At 42.3% G+C, this 19,040-nt stretch overlaps 1 protein-coding gene across 1 annotated transcript in view; it reads left to right on the top strand.

Moving 5' to 3' along the window:
• Nucleotides 1-19,040, top strand: part of LOC140185039 (uncharacterized) — a 113,136-nt gene that overhangs the window by 29,925 nt on the left and 64,171 nt on the right. The window contains exons 6-7 of the mRNA XM_072238260.1: nt 18,205-18,578; nt 18,912-19,032. Of these exons, the coding sequence (XP_072094361.1) occupies nt 18,205-18,578; nt 18,912-19,032 (495 nt within the window). The remainder of the gene's footprint in view (nt 1-18,204; nt 18,579-18,911; nt 19,033-19,040) is intronic.

Raw genomic sequence — 19,040 nt, 5'->3', positions numbered from 1 at the left:
TGCATTTGCCTTCTCACCACAGACTCAACATTTAAATGAGTTATTATGCAATCCTGCACAAGGACTCTCAAGTCCCCTTGTTCCTCGTTTTTTGTTTTTTGTTTGTCTTCTCTCCATTCATAAACTAGACAACACTTTAATGTCCTCCATCGAAGTGCAAGACCGTTCACATTCCGGCACGGAGGTCCATCTGCCATTTATTTGCCAATTCAATGAACCTGTGTCCTTGGGTAGCCTCTACATTTCCGCAAAACTACCTGCCCCTCCACTTATCTTCATATCGTCGGCAAGCATTGCAACAAAACCATGAATTCGATCATTCAAGTTATGGACAAATAAAATAAAAATGATCGGTCGCAACACAGACCCTTGTGGAACTCCACTACTCACCGGAAGTCAACCAGAAAAGGCTCCCCTCATTCGCACTCTTTACCTCCTACAAATCAGTCACTGCTTTGTCCATGCAAAGATATTTCCTGTCATACCACGAGTTCCTGGCTTTATGCGTGGCACCTTGAAAAAGGCATGCTATAATCTAAGAGCACTACCGCTTCTCTATTGTCTACCCTGCTTGCTATTTCTTCATGTGTGTGTGTGTGTGTGTGTGTGTGTGTGTGTGTGTGTAAGTCTTCATATGTAAGTGTGTGTGCGTCTGTGTGTGTGTGTCTTTGTGTGTGTGTGTGTGTGTGTGTGTAAGTCTTTATATGTATGTGTGTGTGTGCGTGTGTGTGTGTGTGTGTGTGTGTGTGTGTGTGTGTGTGCGCGCCCGTCTTTTTCTGTATGATTAGACATATGACAACACTCCTTGTAAAATATTAACATTTTGAATCATATTTAGAGTTTAGGCCACTCTTAATTCCTTATGGAAGATGACTGGAGTAATGCTTACTCTAACACCTGATCCTTCTATTTATGGCCAAAATCGTTGTTAAAATCTCCGCTCTCAGGAAGTACCACAACAGGAATTACAAACAAATGGTACTTACTAAGATAAGGGTAATGGGAAAAAATGTGGTGTTTAGTGTGGTAGTGCTGGCTGAAGAATAGGTGATATTTGGCGGGGGGAGGGGGAATATGATGGGTATGGCTTTGTTTTTAAGCAGTTCCCGGCATGTTCCAACAATGGAACGGGAATTGCAGGTGTCCCAGGGAACTGCCAGACGGGTTAAAGATAAAACACATACCAGGAATTTTGCAGGTCATAACACCCCCCATCAGAAAGTTTGTTCTGCGGCAACCTAAAGCTACCCCAATAATGCATGCAATATGTTGAATAAAAAACATAGAACGCCAGGTACACCTTCGTCCTCGGAAGAGCTTCTGCAAGCACATTGTTCCTTCCACAAATTTGGCAAAAAGGTGGATCACAACCCTGCAGGAATAAACTCCACCGCATTAACCGCTGATTCGTATTCCTGTTTCTGCAGAGAGAGACCAGAGGTTAATGAGTGCATACTCAATGAGTGGAGAATTGGAAGAAATATAGACATCAAATGATTCAGGGCAAGAATAAGGGCTAACGCCTCCCTCTCTTTTGCGTAGTAGTGTTTCATACAGACCTCAAGTTTCTTATAGAAATAGCACCCAGGATGCTCCACCCCTATTAAATCAACTGAGAGGAGCACAAACATCCCTAGCATAAGCAACAAAGGACCGGCTGAAATCAGGAGTTGCTACAGAGGGAGCAAAACTCAACAATGCCTTCTCTATGATGCTGGCAACGACTTCCACCTCAGCCCCGATAAAGCAAACTTGACATGATGTGCAACTTTACCCAGGTAGGTAACTGTAGTCTGCTCAAATTCACACTTGGAGAGCATCAGTATTAATTCCGCACCGTTCACCAACTGAACACCTCTTCCAGCTGGGATTCATTCCAAAAGCCATGACTTTGTTCTGGCAAAAATCACCAGGATTCGGAAAAGCAGAAATCTCATGGCCGCTGTGTTAATGGCACTTGGGTTGCCTAGTCAATACAATCGTCTAGACGAGGACTATGACAGGAGTCAAGCTTAGTTTTTGCATTCATCTTACTTCCTTTCATGGGAGATGGCGCTTAATAGGGTTCACCCAGTGGCGTTTAATGTGGTTTACCCTGTGCAGATGTTACCCACAGCAATATTATGCTGAAGCACATTAGTACAGGATGGAATATCAGGGAAGAGGGCCGAATTCTGATGATTCCCTTTAAGACGCCAGAGCGCTTTTGAGGGTTCAGTTAAGAGAGCTGAGTGACCAAATCAGCCGGTATTTTGGAATTTCATAATATACCACGAATAATCAGTTTAGAAATGGAAGCACATTTCTCTCATCACCAGCAGATGGAGACCTCAACACTGGGCTGAGAGGCGGCAGATGGAGCTCCACCGTGCGGCACAGAGCGTTTATAACCAATTTTAAAGTATCAAAAGGTTAATATGACAATGACGGGTCTTACAGTTATGATTTGGAGTCTTTACTAAGTTGCATTACTGCACCACACGGAACCAATAATGGAGGCAGGACAAGCATTTGGCCTCCTGGAGAAAGCACTCCGATCACACCTAGTATATTATCTTTACCTGAGCTGCCTTCAAACTTTCCCTTGCCAGTTTATATGCCCCACTACGCTTAAAGCGAAACTTGGACAGATAATCTAAAAGGTTAGCAGGAGAAGGTTCGTCACCCAGATATTTCTCTCCCATTCGTTTCAAAGACCCTCTCACAGCGTGACCAAACACGAGCTCAAATGGACTGAATCCGAGGGATTCCTGAGCCACAACCCTTTAACTTAGAGTTCCTTTCCCTTAACCTCGCTAATCAAATCGGGTTCACTGCAATAAACTCAATCCAGAATATCAGATCGCCCAGTGAGCTTAACCACGAGCTGCTCGAAAAATATATCTAATCGGCACTCGAAACATAGAAACACAGAAAACCTACAGCACATACAGGCCCTTCGGCCCACAAAGTTGTGCCGAACATGTCCTTACATTAGAAATTACCTAGGGTTACCCATAGCCCTTCATTTTTCTCAGCTCCGTGTACCTGTCCAGGATTTTCTTAAAAGGCCCAATCGTATCAGCCTCCACCACTGTCCCCGCAGCCCATTTCACGCACTAACCACTCTCTGCGTAAAAATAAAATTCTCCTGACATCTCCTCTGTACCTATTTCTGAGCACCTAAAACTATGCCCTGTTGTGCTAGCCATTTCAGCCCTTGGGGAAAAAAAAGCCTCTGTCTATGCACACGCTCAATGCCTCTCATCATCTTAAACACATCTATCAGGTCACCTCTCATCCTCTTCGCTCCAAGGCTATGACTATGAAAAGGCCAAGTTCAGTCAATCTATTCTCATAAGGCATGCTCCCCAATAGTGAGGTGACCAGAACTGAACGCAGAACTCCAAGTGGGGTCTGACCAGGGTCCGATATAGTTACAAAAGTACCTCATGGCTCCTCAAACCAATGCCAGGATTGATCAAGGCCAATACAGTGTATGCTTTCTGAACCACAGAGACAACCTGCGCAGCAGCTTTGAGTGTCCTATGGACTCGGACCCAAAGATCTCTCTGATCCTCCACACTGCCAAGAGTTTTACCATTAATCCTATATTCTGCCATCATATGTGACCTTCCAAAATGAACCACCTCACACTTATTTGTGTTGAACTCCATCTGCCACCTCTCAGCCTAGTTTTGCATCCTATCAATGTCCCGTTGTAAACTCTGACAGCCCTCCACACAATCCACAACACCCCCAACCTTAGTGTCATTAGTAAATTTACTAACCCATTGCTCGATTTCTTCATCCAGGTCATTTATAAAAATCACGAAGAGCAGGGATCCCAGAACAGACCCCCGAGACACCACACTGGTGACCGACCTCCATGCGAATCTGATCCATCGACAAGCAGTCTTTGCCGTCTGTGGGCAAGCCAGTTCTGGATTCACAAGGGAATGTCCTCTTGGATCCCATACCCCCTTATTTTCTCAATAAGTCCTGCATGAGGTACCTTGTCAAATGCCGAGCTGAAATCCGTATTGGCTACATCTACTGCTCTACTTTCAATAAGGCTTTTTTTTAAGACGGCGGAAGCCCTTTTGTCAAGTTTGAAATGATCTTGGTTTAGTCCACATCTGCTTTTGCGCGCCGATTTGGAGGTACGCTAGGCCTTTCGGAATGTGGCAGTGCGTTGTCGAATATGGGGTGCGTATCGTTGGGTGCACACATACTTGGGGGTGTCGGTGGATTTGCAGTAGTGTCAAATTTCAAAGTTATTTCATTTATAGATACTTTGATAATACATGCACTCTCAGGGAACTTTATTCTTACTAATTTTCTAAAGTGGAGGCAGCTACTTGGTGAATTGTTTGGAATAATTCTTGGTCTGGGATAATGTGATGTGCATGAGAGGGTTAGTGGTTTTGGGGTGTGCACGGACTGAGGGATGTGCACAGAGCTTGTGGTATGTACGCGAATTTGGGTTTTTACACCGACGTATACAGGGACTTGAGGGCTTCTGCCAATTTGGAGGTGTGTCAGATCTCAAGGTTGTTTTCATTTATTGATTCTCCTAGTAAACAATGACATCAAGTCGTTAGAAAGCGAGCAGAAGATGTTGAATCCTTACGGGTTGAGTTAAGAATCTACAAGTGTAAGAGGACCAGGACGGATAGTAACAGAGGCACGCAAAAGTTTTGGCAACTCTGGTCAAAATTTCTGTAACTGTGAATATCTAAGTGAGTAAAGGATGACCTGATTTCCAACAGCATAAAGTTAAAATGACATGTTTATTTAATATTTTCAGCAAGATTACTTATTATATTTCGATCATTCACATTTTCAAAATAACAAAAAAAAAAGGAAATTGGACCCGAAGCAAAAGTTTGGACATCCCGCGTGGTCAGTACTTAGTAACACCCCCTTTGGCAAATATCACAGCTTGTAAACGTTTCTTGTAAGTCAGCTAATAGTCTTTCAATTCTTGTTTGGGGGATTTTCGTCCCTTCTTCCTTGCAAAAGACTTCGAATTCTATGATTTTTAGGTGTATTTGGGATTATTATCCTGTTGTAGAATCCATCCCCTTTTCATCTTCAGCTGTTTTACAGACGGTGTGATATTTGCCTCCAGAATTTTCTGGTATTTAATTGAATGTATTATTCCCTCTACCAGTGAAGTATTCCCCATGCCACTGGCTGCAGCACAAGCCCAAAGCATGATCAATCCATCCGCGTGTTTAACAGTTAGAGAGGTGTTCTTTTCGTGAAATTTGTGCACCCTATTTATCCAAACATACCTTTGCTCATTGCAGCCAAAAAGTTCTATTTTAACTTCATCAGTCCACAGGAATTGTTTCCAAAATGCATCAGGCTTGTTTAGATGTTCCTTTGCAAACTTCTGACGCTGAATTTTGTGGTGAGGACGCAGGAGAGGTTTTCTTCTGATGACCCTTCCATGAAGGTCATATTTGTGCAGGTGTCGTTGCACAGCAGAACAGTGCAACACCAATCCAGAGTCAGCTAAATCTTCCGGAAGGTCTTTTGCAGTCAAACAGAGGTTTTGATCTGCTGTTCCAGCAATCCTACGAGCAGTTCTCTCGGAAAGCTTTCTTGGTCTTCGATTCCTCAACTTGACCTCCACCGTTCCTGTTAACTCCCATTTCTTAATTACATTACAAACTGAGGAACGGTTACCTGAAAACGCTTTGCTATCTTCTTTTAGCTTTCTCCTGCTTTGTGGGCATCAATTATTTTAATTTTCAGACTGCCAGACAGCTGCTTAGAGGAACCCATGGCTGCTGATAGTTGGGACAAGGTTTGAGGAGTCAGGGTATTTGTAAAGTTTTGAAATTTGTATAACTTGGCTTTTCCTAACGATTATTGTGAACAACCGTAGCCCTAACAAGGCAATTAAGGTCTGAGACTTGTTAAACGTTATCTGAGAGCTCAAATCTCTTGGGGTGCCCAAACCTTTGCATGCCACCTGTCTGATGTAATCAATTGGTAAATAATTTAAACACTTCTATTTTTAAATCTGTTGAAATCTGTCCCTGTGGCGTTGCTAAATGGTATTAAAACCCCAGGCATGTGTACCTCGACATTTTATTCATAGAGATTTCCTGTACCACAGGAGGACAGATCACTGGACAGAGGGAGTATCTGCTATGTTGTGTTACATAGCTCAAGGAGATCTTGTGACTTTCTTGTGAGAATGATGTAATGGTCTTTTGGAGGTCACCTGATGTAATTTTCCCGCCGATGTGAGGTCACGTGATGACATGTTCACCACGGGTATAAAAGAGAAGACCTCAGATGACGCAGTTAGTTATTATTTTTTTTTAGTTTTCCAGTTCGAACGTCAATGAGATACTCGGCTGAGCTGTGTATTTGCAGTACGACGCAGTGTTGATTTAAAACGGAGTTTTATGTTCTAACATAAGAAATAGAAGTCTGAACCAGCAGTTTGACAATCGCTGCTAGGTTTGTTAATGTATCTTTTCAGTAACATTGGAGAGTGAAGACTTCATCGAAGTACAGGATATGAAGGATTAAGAGAAGTCGGGGATATTTGGCAGCTTAATAAAGAACCTACCTTATTGAGTTTTCCTTGAAGAAGTAGCGACCTGTATCGAATTTAACTCTTGCCAAAAGAGAAAGGAAGTTCATGGGAGGTGCTCTCTAGAAATGAGGGTCAGTTGTTAAAAGCCGTTTTTTCTTTTTCCTTCATCGTGAATCCTTTGGACAGAACCAGCAGGAGGTCGTGTCTATGAAGAAATCCTTTTCCAGAGAAGTCTCTCCCAAATGAATGTATAAATCTGTTAGACCTCCGAATTTACCATTCTAAGAATTGTATTTGACTTTACCACTTTAAGAACTGTTTTTGCATTTATCTTTTTAAGAATCAGTTCCGAGTGACGAGTCGTTGAACGGCCGCATAATGGTTAACTTCCGGTTAAGGTTTTCGTTTGTATTTTATTGTTTATCCGTTTTTAATAAATGTTTAGCTGTTTTTATATAACCTGACTCGATTGATATTCATTGTTGCCGGTTACGTAACATAATTTGTGGGGGCTCGTCCGGGATCTTGTTCCAAAATTTTTGAGTTTAAGTGCTGTTAATTGCCATTCTGATTTGAGATAGTGAGGTGGAGGAGGTTAAAGGTCATGCTCTCAGGTGCATCTATTTTAATGTAAGGAGTATTGCAGGTAAAGCAGATTAGTTTAGGGCGTGGATTGACACGTGGGATTACGACATTATTGCCATTAGTGAGACATGGTCGCAAGAGGGTCAGGACTAATAGCTTAATGCTCCGGGGTTCCGTTGTTTCAGAGGTGACAGAGGGGGAGGGATGAAAGGGGGAGGAGTGGCATTACTAGTCAGGGAGAATATCACAGCTGTGCGTATACAGGACAGCCCGGAGGGCTTGTCTACAGAGGCCATATGGGTGGAGCTGAGGAACGGGAAAGGTGTGACCACACTAATAGGGTTGTATTATAGACCGCCCAATAGTCAGAGAGAATTAGAGGAGCAAATCTGTAGAGAGATAGCAGACCGATGTAAGAAACAGAAGGTTGTAATGGTAGGGGATTTTAACTTTCCACATATTGACTGGGATTCCCATACTGCGAAAGGGTTAGATGGCGTGGTGTTTGTCAAATGTGTTCAGGAAAGTTTTCTAACTCAATATATAAAGGTACCAACGAGAGAGGATGCAATACTTGATCTCCTATTAGAGAACCAGACAGGTCAGGTGACAGAAGTCTGTGTAGGCGAACATTTTGGGTCTAGTGACCATAATGTCATTAGTTTCAAGTTAATTATGGATAAGGATATGTGTCGTCCTCGAGTTGAGTTCCTAAATTGGAGAAGGGCCAATTTTGTGGAAATGGGAAAGGATCTCGGAAGAGTGGATTGGGATAAGTTGTTTTCTGGCAAGGATGTGTTCAGTAAGTGTAAGGTCTTCAAAGACAAAATCTTTAGAGTACAGAGTTGGCATGTTCTTGCCAGGATTAAAGGCAAAGTCAACAGGCATAGTGTGAGGGGATCCTGAAGTACCCCTTTTAACTGTGCTTTTGAAAAGAGAGAGAAACGAAGATTAACGGTTGGGCTGTCACTTTAAGGAACTGTTTAACTGTTAGATTTCTGCTGCGGTTGGAGACAGCACCGAGTAGCTTGTAAGTTGCTATGGTGACCGAAGGCAGGTTGTTGACACTTTCTTCAAGGACTTTTTGCCTGCTTGCATTTCTTCACAGAGAGAGGAAGGAGGAATTATTTGAATGACAGGTGGTACCCAGTACAGTGAAATAAATAGGAGGTCAGATGATACAGACCTCAGACACATGTTTGGACACTGAATGAGTACTGTTGTGCCCGCCGGAAAAGTGGGTTTTGGAGGATCGATCGGGATCGAGCAGTGGAAAGAGGAAAAGGGCTGACTGGTGGGGAGTTGTCCATGTGTCCACCCTCGCCTGGGGGATAGCTCCATCACAGAAAACCGGTCCCCTTTGTTAAAGTCACAGTCGGTGACTTTTAAAGGATTTCGAAGGACTACGAGAAGACCGATGGCGTCAGCTCACCTGAAGACTCAAATCTCTCCCCCTCTCTCTCTCCATCGCTACTCAACTCAATACCATGAACTGAACTGAACTGAGCTGAACTGAACTTTACTCATCATCGTGAGACTGTATCTTTTACCCCTGGACTTAAAGAAGCTTGGTTTTTCATACATATATTTCCACACTTACTGATTTACTTACTTATATATATAATCATTGCTAACCTGTTTGATCTATTTACGATTAAATTACTGTATTGCGTACTTACTAATAAATATTATTAGTTTATAGCAATACTGGACTCCAAAGTGTCTCGTTATGGGGTTGGTGACCATAGGGAATCTTAGTTTTCAAGGGATATTGGCGATCTGGTTAGTTAAAAGAGAGAGGTGTATAGCAGGTATACGGAACAAGGAACACATGTGGTGGTTTTGGCCGATAATGTGAAGGTAAACCCAAAGACATTCTGCAAGTATATATAGAGCAAAACGATATTAAGGGACAAAATTACTGTCCGGAATTTTATAAATCACTACTTAATTTGTTTCCGAATTTGAATGAGTTTTCACTAATCTGGGGTGGGGATCTTAATACTTGTTTATCCCCTTCTATGGATCGTTAGGCTCTTTTACGGACCTTACCTAATAAATCTGCAACCTTGATTAACTCATTCCTTTCAGAATCTGGGTCGACGGACTTTTGGCGATTTTTGCATCCTCAGGAAAAAAGACCTTTTTTTTCCACATGTTCACCGTTCCTATTCAAGAATTGATTTGTTTTTATTGATTCTCGTCTTATTTCTTCAGTGGTTAAATGTGAATACGACTCTATAATCATTTCGGATCCTGCTCCACTTAAGCTTGCTATTAAAATTCAGGCCAATACATAAAATAATAGACAATGGCGTTTTAATTCGCTGTTGCTTCAGGACTCGGATTTTGTTAACTTTATGAATGAACAGATTGATCTCTTTTTTTACAATTAACTATACAGAAGATATTTCTATGAACATCCTTTGGGATTCCTTTAAAGCTTTTATTCGTGGTCAGATTATATCGTATTCTGCTGCTCCGTAGAAGAGGTTGAAGCAGGAGGAGCTGGTTATTGTGGACAAGATTAAGGGAATTGATAAGAAATACGCTACAGCTCCCTCTGAGAAGTTGTATAAACAAAGAACTGAACTTCAAATGGAACATAGTTTATTACTTTCGTCCTCGATTGCAAATCAATTAATGAAAATAAGAAGCGAATTTTATGTACACAGTGACAAAGTTTGTAAACTGTTGGCTAATCAGTTGAAGACTAATTATACTAAATTTCAAATTAATCAGATTTATAATCCAAAACATCAATTGATATTTGATCAAGCTGAGATTAATCAAGCCTTTTTTTGATTTTTATTCTTCCTTCTACCAATCAGAATCTCCACGAGACTCTAAATATATGCGTGACTTTTTAGATAACCTAGATTTTCCTAAGATATCAGAGGATACATCCTTTACGTTAGACACTCCATTTGCCACTGATGAGATTAAGAATGTTATTCTCTCTATGAACCCGGGGAAAGCTCCTGTCCCTGATGGGTTTACCGTGGAATTTTATATATTTTTTGCATCCTCATTCATCCCCTGGTTATTTAGGGTTCTGGAGGCCTCATTAAAACTTGGTAAACTTCCCGAATGCTCTTATAGAGCATCGATCTCTTTAATATTAAAGAAGAATAAAGATCCTGTTCAATGTGCATCTTATAGGCCAATATCCTTATTAAATGTTGATTCTATTTTTTTTTCTAAATTATTAGCAAGCAGATTAGAAAAAAAAGTACTTCCTTATATTATTTCGGAAGATCAAACAGGCTTTATTAAAGGTCGTTATTCTTTTTATAACATTCGTACTTTGTTAAACATTGTCTACACGCCCTCTCAGAATGATCCTGAATGTGTTATTTCCTTAGATGCCGAAAAAGCTTTTGATAGAGTTGAACGGTCTTACTTATTTACGGTGCTTGAAAGGTTTAATTTTAGCTCTAAATTCATATCCTGGATCAAATTGTTATATCACTCTCCTATGGCCTCAGTTCGTACTAATTCTTTAAGCTCACCTTTTTTCCCTCTTTCTCGAGGTACCAGACAAGGTTGTTCTCTCAGCCCATTATTATTTGATATTGTATTAGAACCTCTTGCAATTGCTATTCGGCAATCTCCAAATATTATTGGGATAACTCGGGGCTTAAAATCCCATAAATTACCACTTTATGCTGATGACTTACTCATATATATTTCCAATCCTCAAAAGTCTATCCCTGCTATTTTAGAACTATTAGCACAATTTAGTTTCTTTTCTGGTTACAAGTTAAATCTTAGTAAGAATGAACTTTTCCCGATTAATAATGAACTTTCCTTGTATCAGAATTTTCCGTTTAAATTGATTAATAAGTTTTTTTTATATATTCGGGGATTAAAATTACCGGCAAACATGTAGATTTATTTAAGACTAATTTCTTACCTTTAATTTATTATATTATTCAACTTTCATTTAAATGGTCTCCACTTTATTTAACTTTGATTGGTCGCATTAATGCGGTTAAGATGTTTATTCTGCCAAAATTTTTATATGTATTTCAAGCACTATCGATTTTTATTCCCAAATCTTTTTTCGACAAAGTTGACTCTAAAATTTCCTCATTTATTTGGCAGAATAAAAATCCTAAACTGGGTAAAATTCATCTACAGAAAGCTAAGAGAGATGGAGGTTTTGCATTACCCAATCTTAGGTTCTATTATTGGGCAATTAATATTCGACACATGAAATTTTGGTTACTTGACCAAGAGACACTATCCATTCCTAAATGGGTAGTTTTGGAATTACAATCTGCTCAAGGTTTTGCACTTGGCTCCATTTTAGGTTCTTCCCTTCCTTTTGATTTGAAACGTCATAAACAATTTGTAACCTGGTAGTTAAATATACCTTACGTATTTGGTTTCAATTTCGAAGACTTTTTGATCTTAATCAATTTGTGCCTGCGATTCCTAATTTTAGGCAACTTATTTTTCCCCCCTTCTATCACGGACCATGCTTTCCAAATTTAGAAGACTAAGGGTATTTTACGGTTCTTGAATTTATTTTTAGATGGTTCCCTCTTGTCTTTTGAGCAATTATCCAATAATTATAATTTATAAAAAATACATTTCTATAAATATCTCCAAGTTAGAAATTTCCTTAGTATTATACTTCCTTCTTTTCCAATGTTACCTCCCACAGATATTTTAGATACTATAATTAACCTTAATCCATGTCAGAAAGGTGCAACGGCTATTATTTATAATACTATTATGAAATTTAGGAAAGCTCCATTTGAGAAAATCAGGTCAGATTGGGAAAAGGAATTAGGCTTTATTATTTCGGCCGATGACTGAGTGCATATTTTACAATTAGTTAACACTTCCTCTATTTGTTCTAAACACTCCCTTATTCAATTTAAAGTTGTTCACCGAGCACATATGTCCAAAGATAAATTAGCTTGTTTTTATTCTCATATTAACCGTCTTTGTGACAGATGTCATCGGGAGATAGCATCCCTAACTCATATGTTTTGGTCCTGACCTACTCTGGAAATTTTTGGAGAGATATTTTTAATATTATTTCAAAGGTATTGAATATAGATATCTCTCCCCATCCTATTACTGCTATCTTTGGATTACCTGAAATTTCCAGTAGTCTTTCTCCCTCAGCCCGTAGAATGATTGCATTTCTTACTTTAATGGCGAAAAGATGTAGTTTACAACTATGGAAGGAGACTAATATCCCAACTACTTCTTTTGGTTTTCCCAGACGATATTATGGTTAAATTTGGAGAAAATTAGAAGCAATCTTTATGATTCTTCAGCTAAATTTGAACAGAACTGGAGACCTTTTATTCAACATTGTCATTTAGTGTATTTTTTTTCTCTTTCTAGGTCTTTATTTACATTCTCTTCTCGCTTTTTAACTGTTTTCCTATTGGAGGTCGGGTTTGAGGACGCGATAGTTTTAAGTTGTTTAACTCTACATGATTCCTAGTTAGCCCATTGTTTTACTTTGCTTTTTTTTAGATTATTTGCACGGTGTTTTTTTTTTTGTTTTATTTTGTTTTTTTTTGTTTTTTTTTTCTTTTTACTATTGATATATATGAAAATTAGTACACTATTATATTACCCTGTCAGTTTATATCTAAACTGCCCTGTTTGCCATAATTTTTTCTATGTATTAATATTTCTTGTAATGTTATATTCCAAAAGTGTATTAGTGCCTATATGGTTTACCTTTTGTGTACTAATTCAATAAAAAAGATTTAAAAAGAAAAGAAAAGAACACTTGCCTTTATTGGATCTTGCTCTTCCTTTCACAAGCCATCGGGATCGTGGGGGTGTGGCCAGGGGTACTCGGGCTGCGTCTCGGGACTGGCAGACCACAGTACGCGTGTTTGCAACACTGTGTGTCCGACAGAGTGATCAGCAGCACTGGGGCTCCACAGGGGACTGTCTTGTCTCCCTTTCTGTTCACCATTTACACGTCGGACTTCAACTACTGCACAGAGTCTTGTCATATTCAGAAGTTTTCTGATGACTCTGCCATAGTTGGATGCGTCAGCAAGGGAGATGAGGCTGAGTACAGGGCTACGGTAGGGAACTTTGTCACATGTGTGAGCAGAATTATCTGCAGCTTAATGTGAAAAAGACTAAGGAGTTGGTGGTAGACCTGAGTAGAACTAAGGTACCGGTGACCCTGTTTCCATCCAGGGGGTCAGCGTGGACATGGTGGAGGATATCAAATACCTGGGGATACGAATTGACAATAAACTGGACTGGTCAAAGAACACTGAAGTTGTCTACAAGAAGGATCAGAGCCGTCTCTATTTCCTGAGGAGACTGAGGTCCTTTAACATCAGCCGGACGATGCTGAGGATGTTCTATGAGTCTGTGGTGGCCAGTGCTATCATGTTTGCTGTTGTGTGCTGGGGCAGCAGGCTGAGGGTAGCAGACACCAACAGAATCAACAAACTCATTCGTAAGGCCAGTGATGTTGTGGGGATGGAACTGGACTCTCTGACGGTGGTGTCTGAAAAGAGGATGCTGTCCAAATTGCATGCCATCTTGGACAATGTCTCCCATCCACTACATAATGTACTGGTTGGGCACAGGCGTACATTCAGCCAGAGACTCGTTCCACCGAGATGCAACACAGAGCGTCATAGGAAGTCATTGCTGCCTGAGGCCATCAAACTTTACAGCTCCTCCCTTGGAGGGTCAGACACCCTGAGCCGTAGGCTGGTCCTGGACTTATTTCCTGGCATAATTTACATAGTACCATTTAATTATTTATGGTTTTATTACTATTTAATTATTTATAGTGCAACTGTAACGAAAATCAATTTCCCCCGGTATCAATAAAGTATGACTATGACTATGACTATGACTCAGTTTCGTGGGTATGTGTGCCCCGTTGGACGTTAGGATTAGGTGTGAAGGTAGGGGTGGTCGATGTATATGTGCGGCTGGCAGGAATAAGTTTGTGGGGCTCTGGCGGATAGGGTAGTGTAGTAGCTGTGAGTTTGCTGGGGGAGGCGTGTTTCGTGGCAAGGACTAATCGGTCTGCGCTTCTGTTTAGTGAGGGGGTGTTTCCCCGTACCTGAGGATTAGGTTTCAGGATAGGGCTGGTGGATGTATCTGTGGGTCTGGGAGAGATAAGGTTGGGTGAGTTTAGTGTGGTGAGGTGTGTGGGGGTATGGCGGATAGGATAGTGAGGTGGAGCCACTTTAATCTGGCTCTTGCCTTTCGTTATCGTGGTCCGACACCACTTCGCAATGACCCGGGTGTTTACTAGGACACATCATCACTTACGCAACCTGGGGTCATCAGGTGTTTCGGGTGTTTACATGTGTTTATCCCATGGACCAAGATAGGGGTACGGTTAGGGTGAGCAAGGCTCACAAGGCAATGCTGCCTCTCCGTAATCACAATTCAGTTCAATTTACTTGTCGTTCAACCAGATATGGATACAGCCAAACGAGGCAGCTTTACTCGAGGATCAAGGTGTAAAGACACGTTTCTAACAGTCCCACTCAGTAAGTAGACACAAGATCACAATCACGTAATAAGAGTTCTGAGCCCCGATTGTGCGGTGTGATGCATACAAGTCAAAATCACATATAATATGTCAGAGAAAATACAACTATACTGTATAAATGAAGTTCAGATCCCCTCCAGCGCACAGATAAAATGTATTAACTGATCCTTGCCACCAATTTGACAAATCCGTGGCTTTGAGTCCAAGTCCACGCATATATAACACATATAGTTCATTATAAACACGAACAGAGGAATATATCTACCTGTAGCCCAGATCCCTCAGCCCATTTTCAATCATAAGTCGGCACAGCTGCGCTACGCCGCCTCCGGTAGAGGCCTCTCCTCCGGCGGCTGAAAAGCAGGCGAACCCACAGACTGAGGCCTGACTCCACCGAGTGCCAGTAAATTATCTGCAGACAGCGACAGACTTCTCTTGTTGGCCACGTTTATGTCATTTTCCCTTTAGAATACTTCTTCCTCCTTGACATGCATTTACCCTGGACCTTCTGAATGGCTTCCAGAAATCCAGCTATTGCTGCTCTGCCGACAACTCTGCCAGTATTCTTTATCAATCAATTCCGGCCAGCTGTTCTCTCATAGAAAAACATAGAAAACTTACAGCACAATACAGGCCCTTCGGCCCACAATGCTCTGCCGAATATATACTTACTTTAGAAATTACTTGGGTTATCCTTCGCCTTCTACTTTTTAAAGCTCCATACACCTATCATATCCGCCTCCGACACGATCGCTGGCAGCCCATTCCACGCACTCACCGCTCTGCGTGAAAACCTTGCCCCTGACATCTCCTCTGTACCTAACTGCAACTTGTTTCTGTGTACTCTTCTATAATACCAATAAACCTGACTTTAGTTTCTGCTTCGCAAATGTCAGGGTGAATTCGATCATATAATGATCACTTGCCCTGAAAGCTTCTTCTACCTCGTGGGCGCAACCACAAACGGCTGTTCAAAGTCATTATTGAAGTTCCCTGTCTTTAAAACCAACACCGATTTGATTTTCCCGATCTACCCATACTGAAATCCCCCATGACTTTTGTAACATTGTCCTTTTTGTTTACCTTTTCTACATTCCGTTGTTGTTTGTAGATCACGTCATTACTTCAGTTTGGGATTCTGTATATACAGTAAATCATCAAGGTTTTTATTACCCTTGTTGTTCCCAGTTCTATCCACAATGAATCACCTCTTTCTCACCCTATGTCACCTTTTTCCAATGACTTGATTTCATTTTTTTGCCAACACATGAACTCTCCCCCACCTGCTTTCCTGCCTGTCCTTTCAATAGAACGTGTATGCTACAAGTTCATCTGCCTCATTCCGTATACTGTTTGTGTTCATATTTAACACCTTAAGTCCTAGATTCTTCTTTCTTGATTTTGTCTGTTTACTTTGCAACTCACCCTATTGACTGCAATTTTGCCCGATTGTCCGGCTGCCCTTCCTAGGAGTCTCGCTACACACCCTTGGTTTGTAAACCGACCACCTCATGCCCAGCGCCATCCATCCTGTATATATACCCCTGTCAAGTTAGTTCAAACCCACCGGAGCAACTCTAACCAACCTGCCTGCAAAGACTTTCCACACCGCTCCGGTTCAAGTGTCACAGGACCCTTTGGTACAAGTCGTACCTTCCCCAGAACAGACCCAAATGATCCGTAAATCTTAGCCGCTGCTCCCAGTATCAGTTCCTTAACCATGCATTCGCCTGCCAAATCATCCTGTTCTTCCCCTCACAGGCGCGTGGCGCAAAGAGCAGTTCAGAGATTACTACCCAGGAGGGCCTGTTTTTTTTTTTAACTTGCTAACTAGCATCCTAAAATCTCTATTCAGGCCCACCTCACCTTCACTGCCCGTGTCATTGGTGCAATCCTCACCTTTGAGAATGCCATGGACTTGATCAGAGACATCTGTGATCCTAGCACCAGGAAGTCAACAGGCTATGCAATGTCTCTGTCTCTCTCTCGCCCACAGAACCTCATCTCTGCTGTTATGTTATGTTATGTTATGTTATGTTACGTTATGTTACGTTATGTTACGTTATGTTACGTTATGTTTTGCTATTATGTGGAATCTCCATTCCACACTGCAGTGCTCTCTCCTTTTCTGAAAAGCAGCACCAGACTCTGTGCAAGACCCGGTCATCGTGCCCCGCCCCCCACCGTATTAGGTGAACCCTCTCATTGCTATCTGAACTTATATACTTACTATTGAGGGAATGTCCACAGGCGTACGCAGCCCTGGTTGTGCATCACCCAGTTCGTTACCTGTCTCCCGCAGTTTGGGTATAAACGGCCACCCTGCAGCTCCTGCCAATCACATCCTCATTCCCCCGTATGAGTCAAAGGTCATCGAGCTGCAGCTCCAGTTCCTCGCTACCTTACTTCAGGAGGAATTGCTCGGTTCACCTATCGCAGAGTTGTCAATGTGAGAGAGCAGAGTTCTTCCAGTCTTCACACATCCCTCACGCAGAAGAAATCATTGCTCCTGCAGACATTCTCGTTGAACTATTATGCCCTAAGAGATGGGTAATGAACAAATAAGAACAGAAGGCGTGAAACGTACTTTACATCACCCAAGCCTGATGAACAGAGGCCACTCTAAAAATGGCACACTCAAGAAATGGCCGCTCCGTGTGCACTAGAGTTATTTTTATTGGCTGTTTCTAATGAATCCCTCTCGCTGATTGGTTCTTTATCAATTCAGAGAAACTGCCGCAATGCTCTGCTTCTTCAATGTCGGCTGCGGTTCTGATTGAAATGTTGTACGAGATTTGATTGTCCAAATCAGGATGCAAGCGGTATGTATACTGTTGTAAAGGAGTGATGGCCGCAGGTGTACTCTGCACTGGCTGTTTGACTCCTTCCACCTTCCTGCCACTCAGTTTCCTATGCTTTGCTCCTTGAGTGTGAATAACTCTCTCTATGCAATGTCGATCTCCCCATTAGCCTCCACTGATCCGGAGTTCATCCATATCCAGTTCAGGTCTCTGAACGTGGAGTATTAGAAGCTGCAGCTGGATGCACATGTGGCAGGTGAATTTGTCAGGGATAATGGAGATCTCCCTGCCTTCCCACATCCCGTGTGAAAAGCATTCCACTATCCTGTCTGGCATCTGTACCACTCTAAATATGCACTTATGAAGAAGCATCCTACTCCTGTTCCAAAAGCTTCGCAATTTTTGCTGCATTTTAGGTTTTTGCTTTTCCGTCTCTTGTCAGCTACAGTTCGCTTCTCTTACTTTGAGAGTGTTCTTCAGCTTTAGGATATACCGATCCTACGTTTCCGAATTGCCTCCAGACCAGTACCAGCATTGTCCAGCTCCACTCTCGTGTCTCTGTAATTCGCTTCACTCGACTGTAATACCGAGATATCTGACTTTACCTTGTCCCACTCAAACTGCAAGGTGAAGTCCATCATATTATGATCACTGGTATCTACTTGTATATCAACAACTCCATCCTCAGCGCCATCACTCCGGATTCCATGCCCCTGCCGAAATAAAACATCAGCAAGCAGCTCCCCAGATTCTGCACGCAGGGATATGGGGCTCCATCAGGCTCAGGTGTAACATGGGACTGCAGGCACAGGAGCAGAGGGTCATCACTTCCACAGATATCCTGGACCCAGGAACTGGACGGAGACTCGCTCAGTGCTTCCCCTTGGGCCCACTGGTAGTGTTCCACTCCACCTGCTCCACCTCGCGTAACAGAGGCAGGATCAGTGTTTGGGAAAGCGGATCTGGACAGGGCGTCGGAGGTGACTGGTTCCAAACTCAGTTCCGACTTAGATCTCCCTTGAGTTCGGTACATCAGCCGAAGCCGCAGGAGGTCGTGGCCGACTCGGGTTTCTATGCGGCATCAAAGGCGGGGTCCCCGGGATACAGCCTTGACGTGAAAAGGCAGGACGGAAGGGTGAAAGGGAATCCCTGGGAACGTTGATGAGGTCAGATATCCAGCTCCAAGCTCATGATTGCAAGGGCCAGAGGATTTAACCCTTGCCATCAACCCGCCCCACTCGGCGGAGCTGCTACTGGGGCCCATATACCCTCTGTAGGTGTGACACCCGCAGGGAAAGAAAAGAAGATAGCCGGATAGGAAGTGTCGAGAGAGGCGGCGGGTAGATTCAAATGGGAGAATGGGGAGTCACCGAAACGGCCATTCGAGATGTGTGACCGTCTTCCCCAAAGTTTAACCCACCCACAACACTGGTGCCCCTGAATGGTGTGGTTCCCTCAAATGAGCTAGTGCCAACTGGAGACCAGGATCCTGCGGCTGGGCGAGTTAAACCAGAGAGCATTATGTGTGACCCTGGCGATGGATACACTGACAGTAGCTGTTGGCATTTCGGGGAACCAGTCTGATCCTGGTACTGAT

This window comes from Mobula birostris, chromosome 20 (genome assembly GCF_030028105.1).
Source record: "Mobula birostris isolate sMobBir1 chromosome 20, sMobBir1.hap1, whole genome shotgun sequence".
Classification (NCBI taxonomy): Eukaryota; Metazoa; Chordata; class Chondrichthyes; order Myliobatiformes; family Myliobatidae; genus Mobula; species Mobula birostris.
Note: the sequence above shows the minus strand (reverse complement) of the source record. Positions and strands in the feature narration are given on the sequence as shown.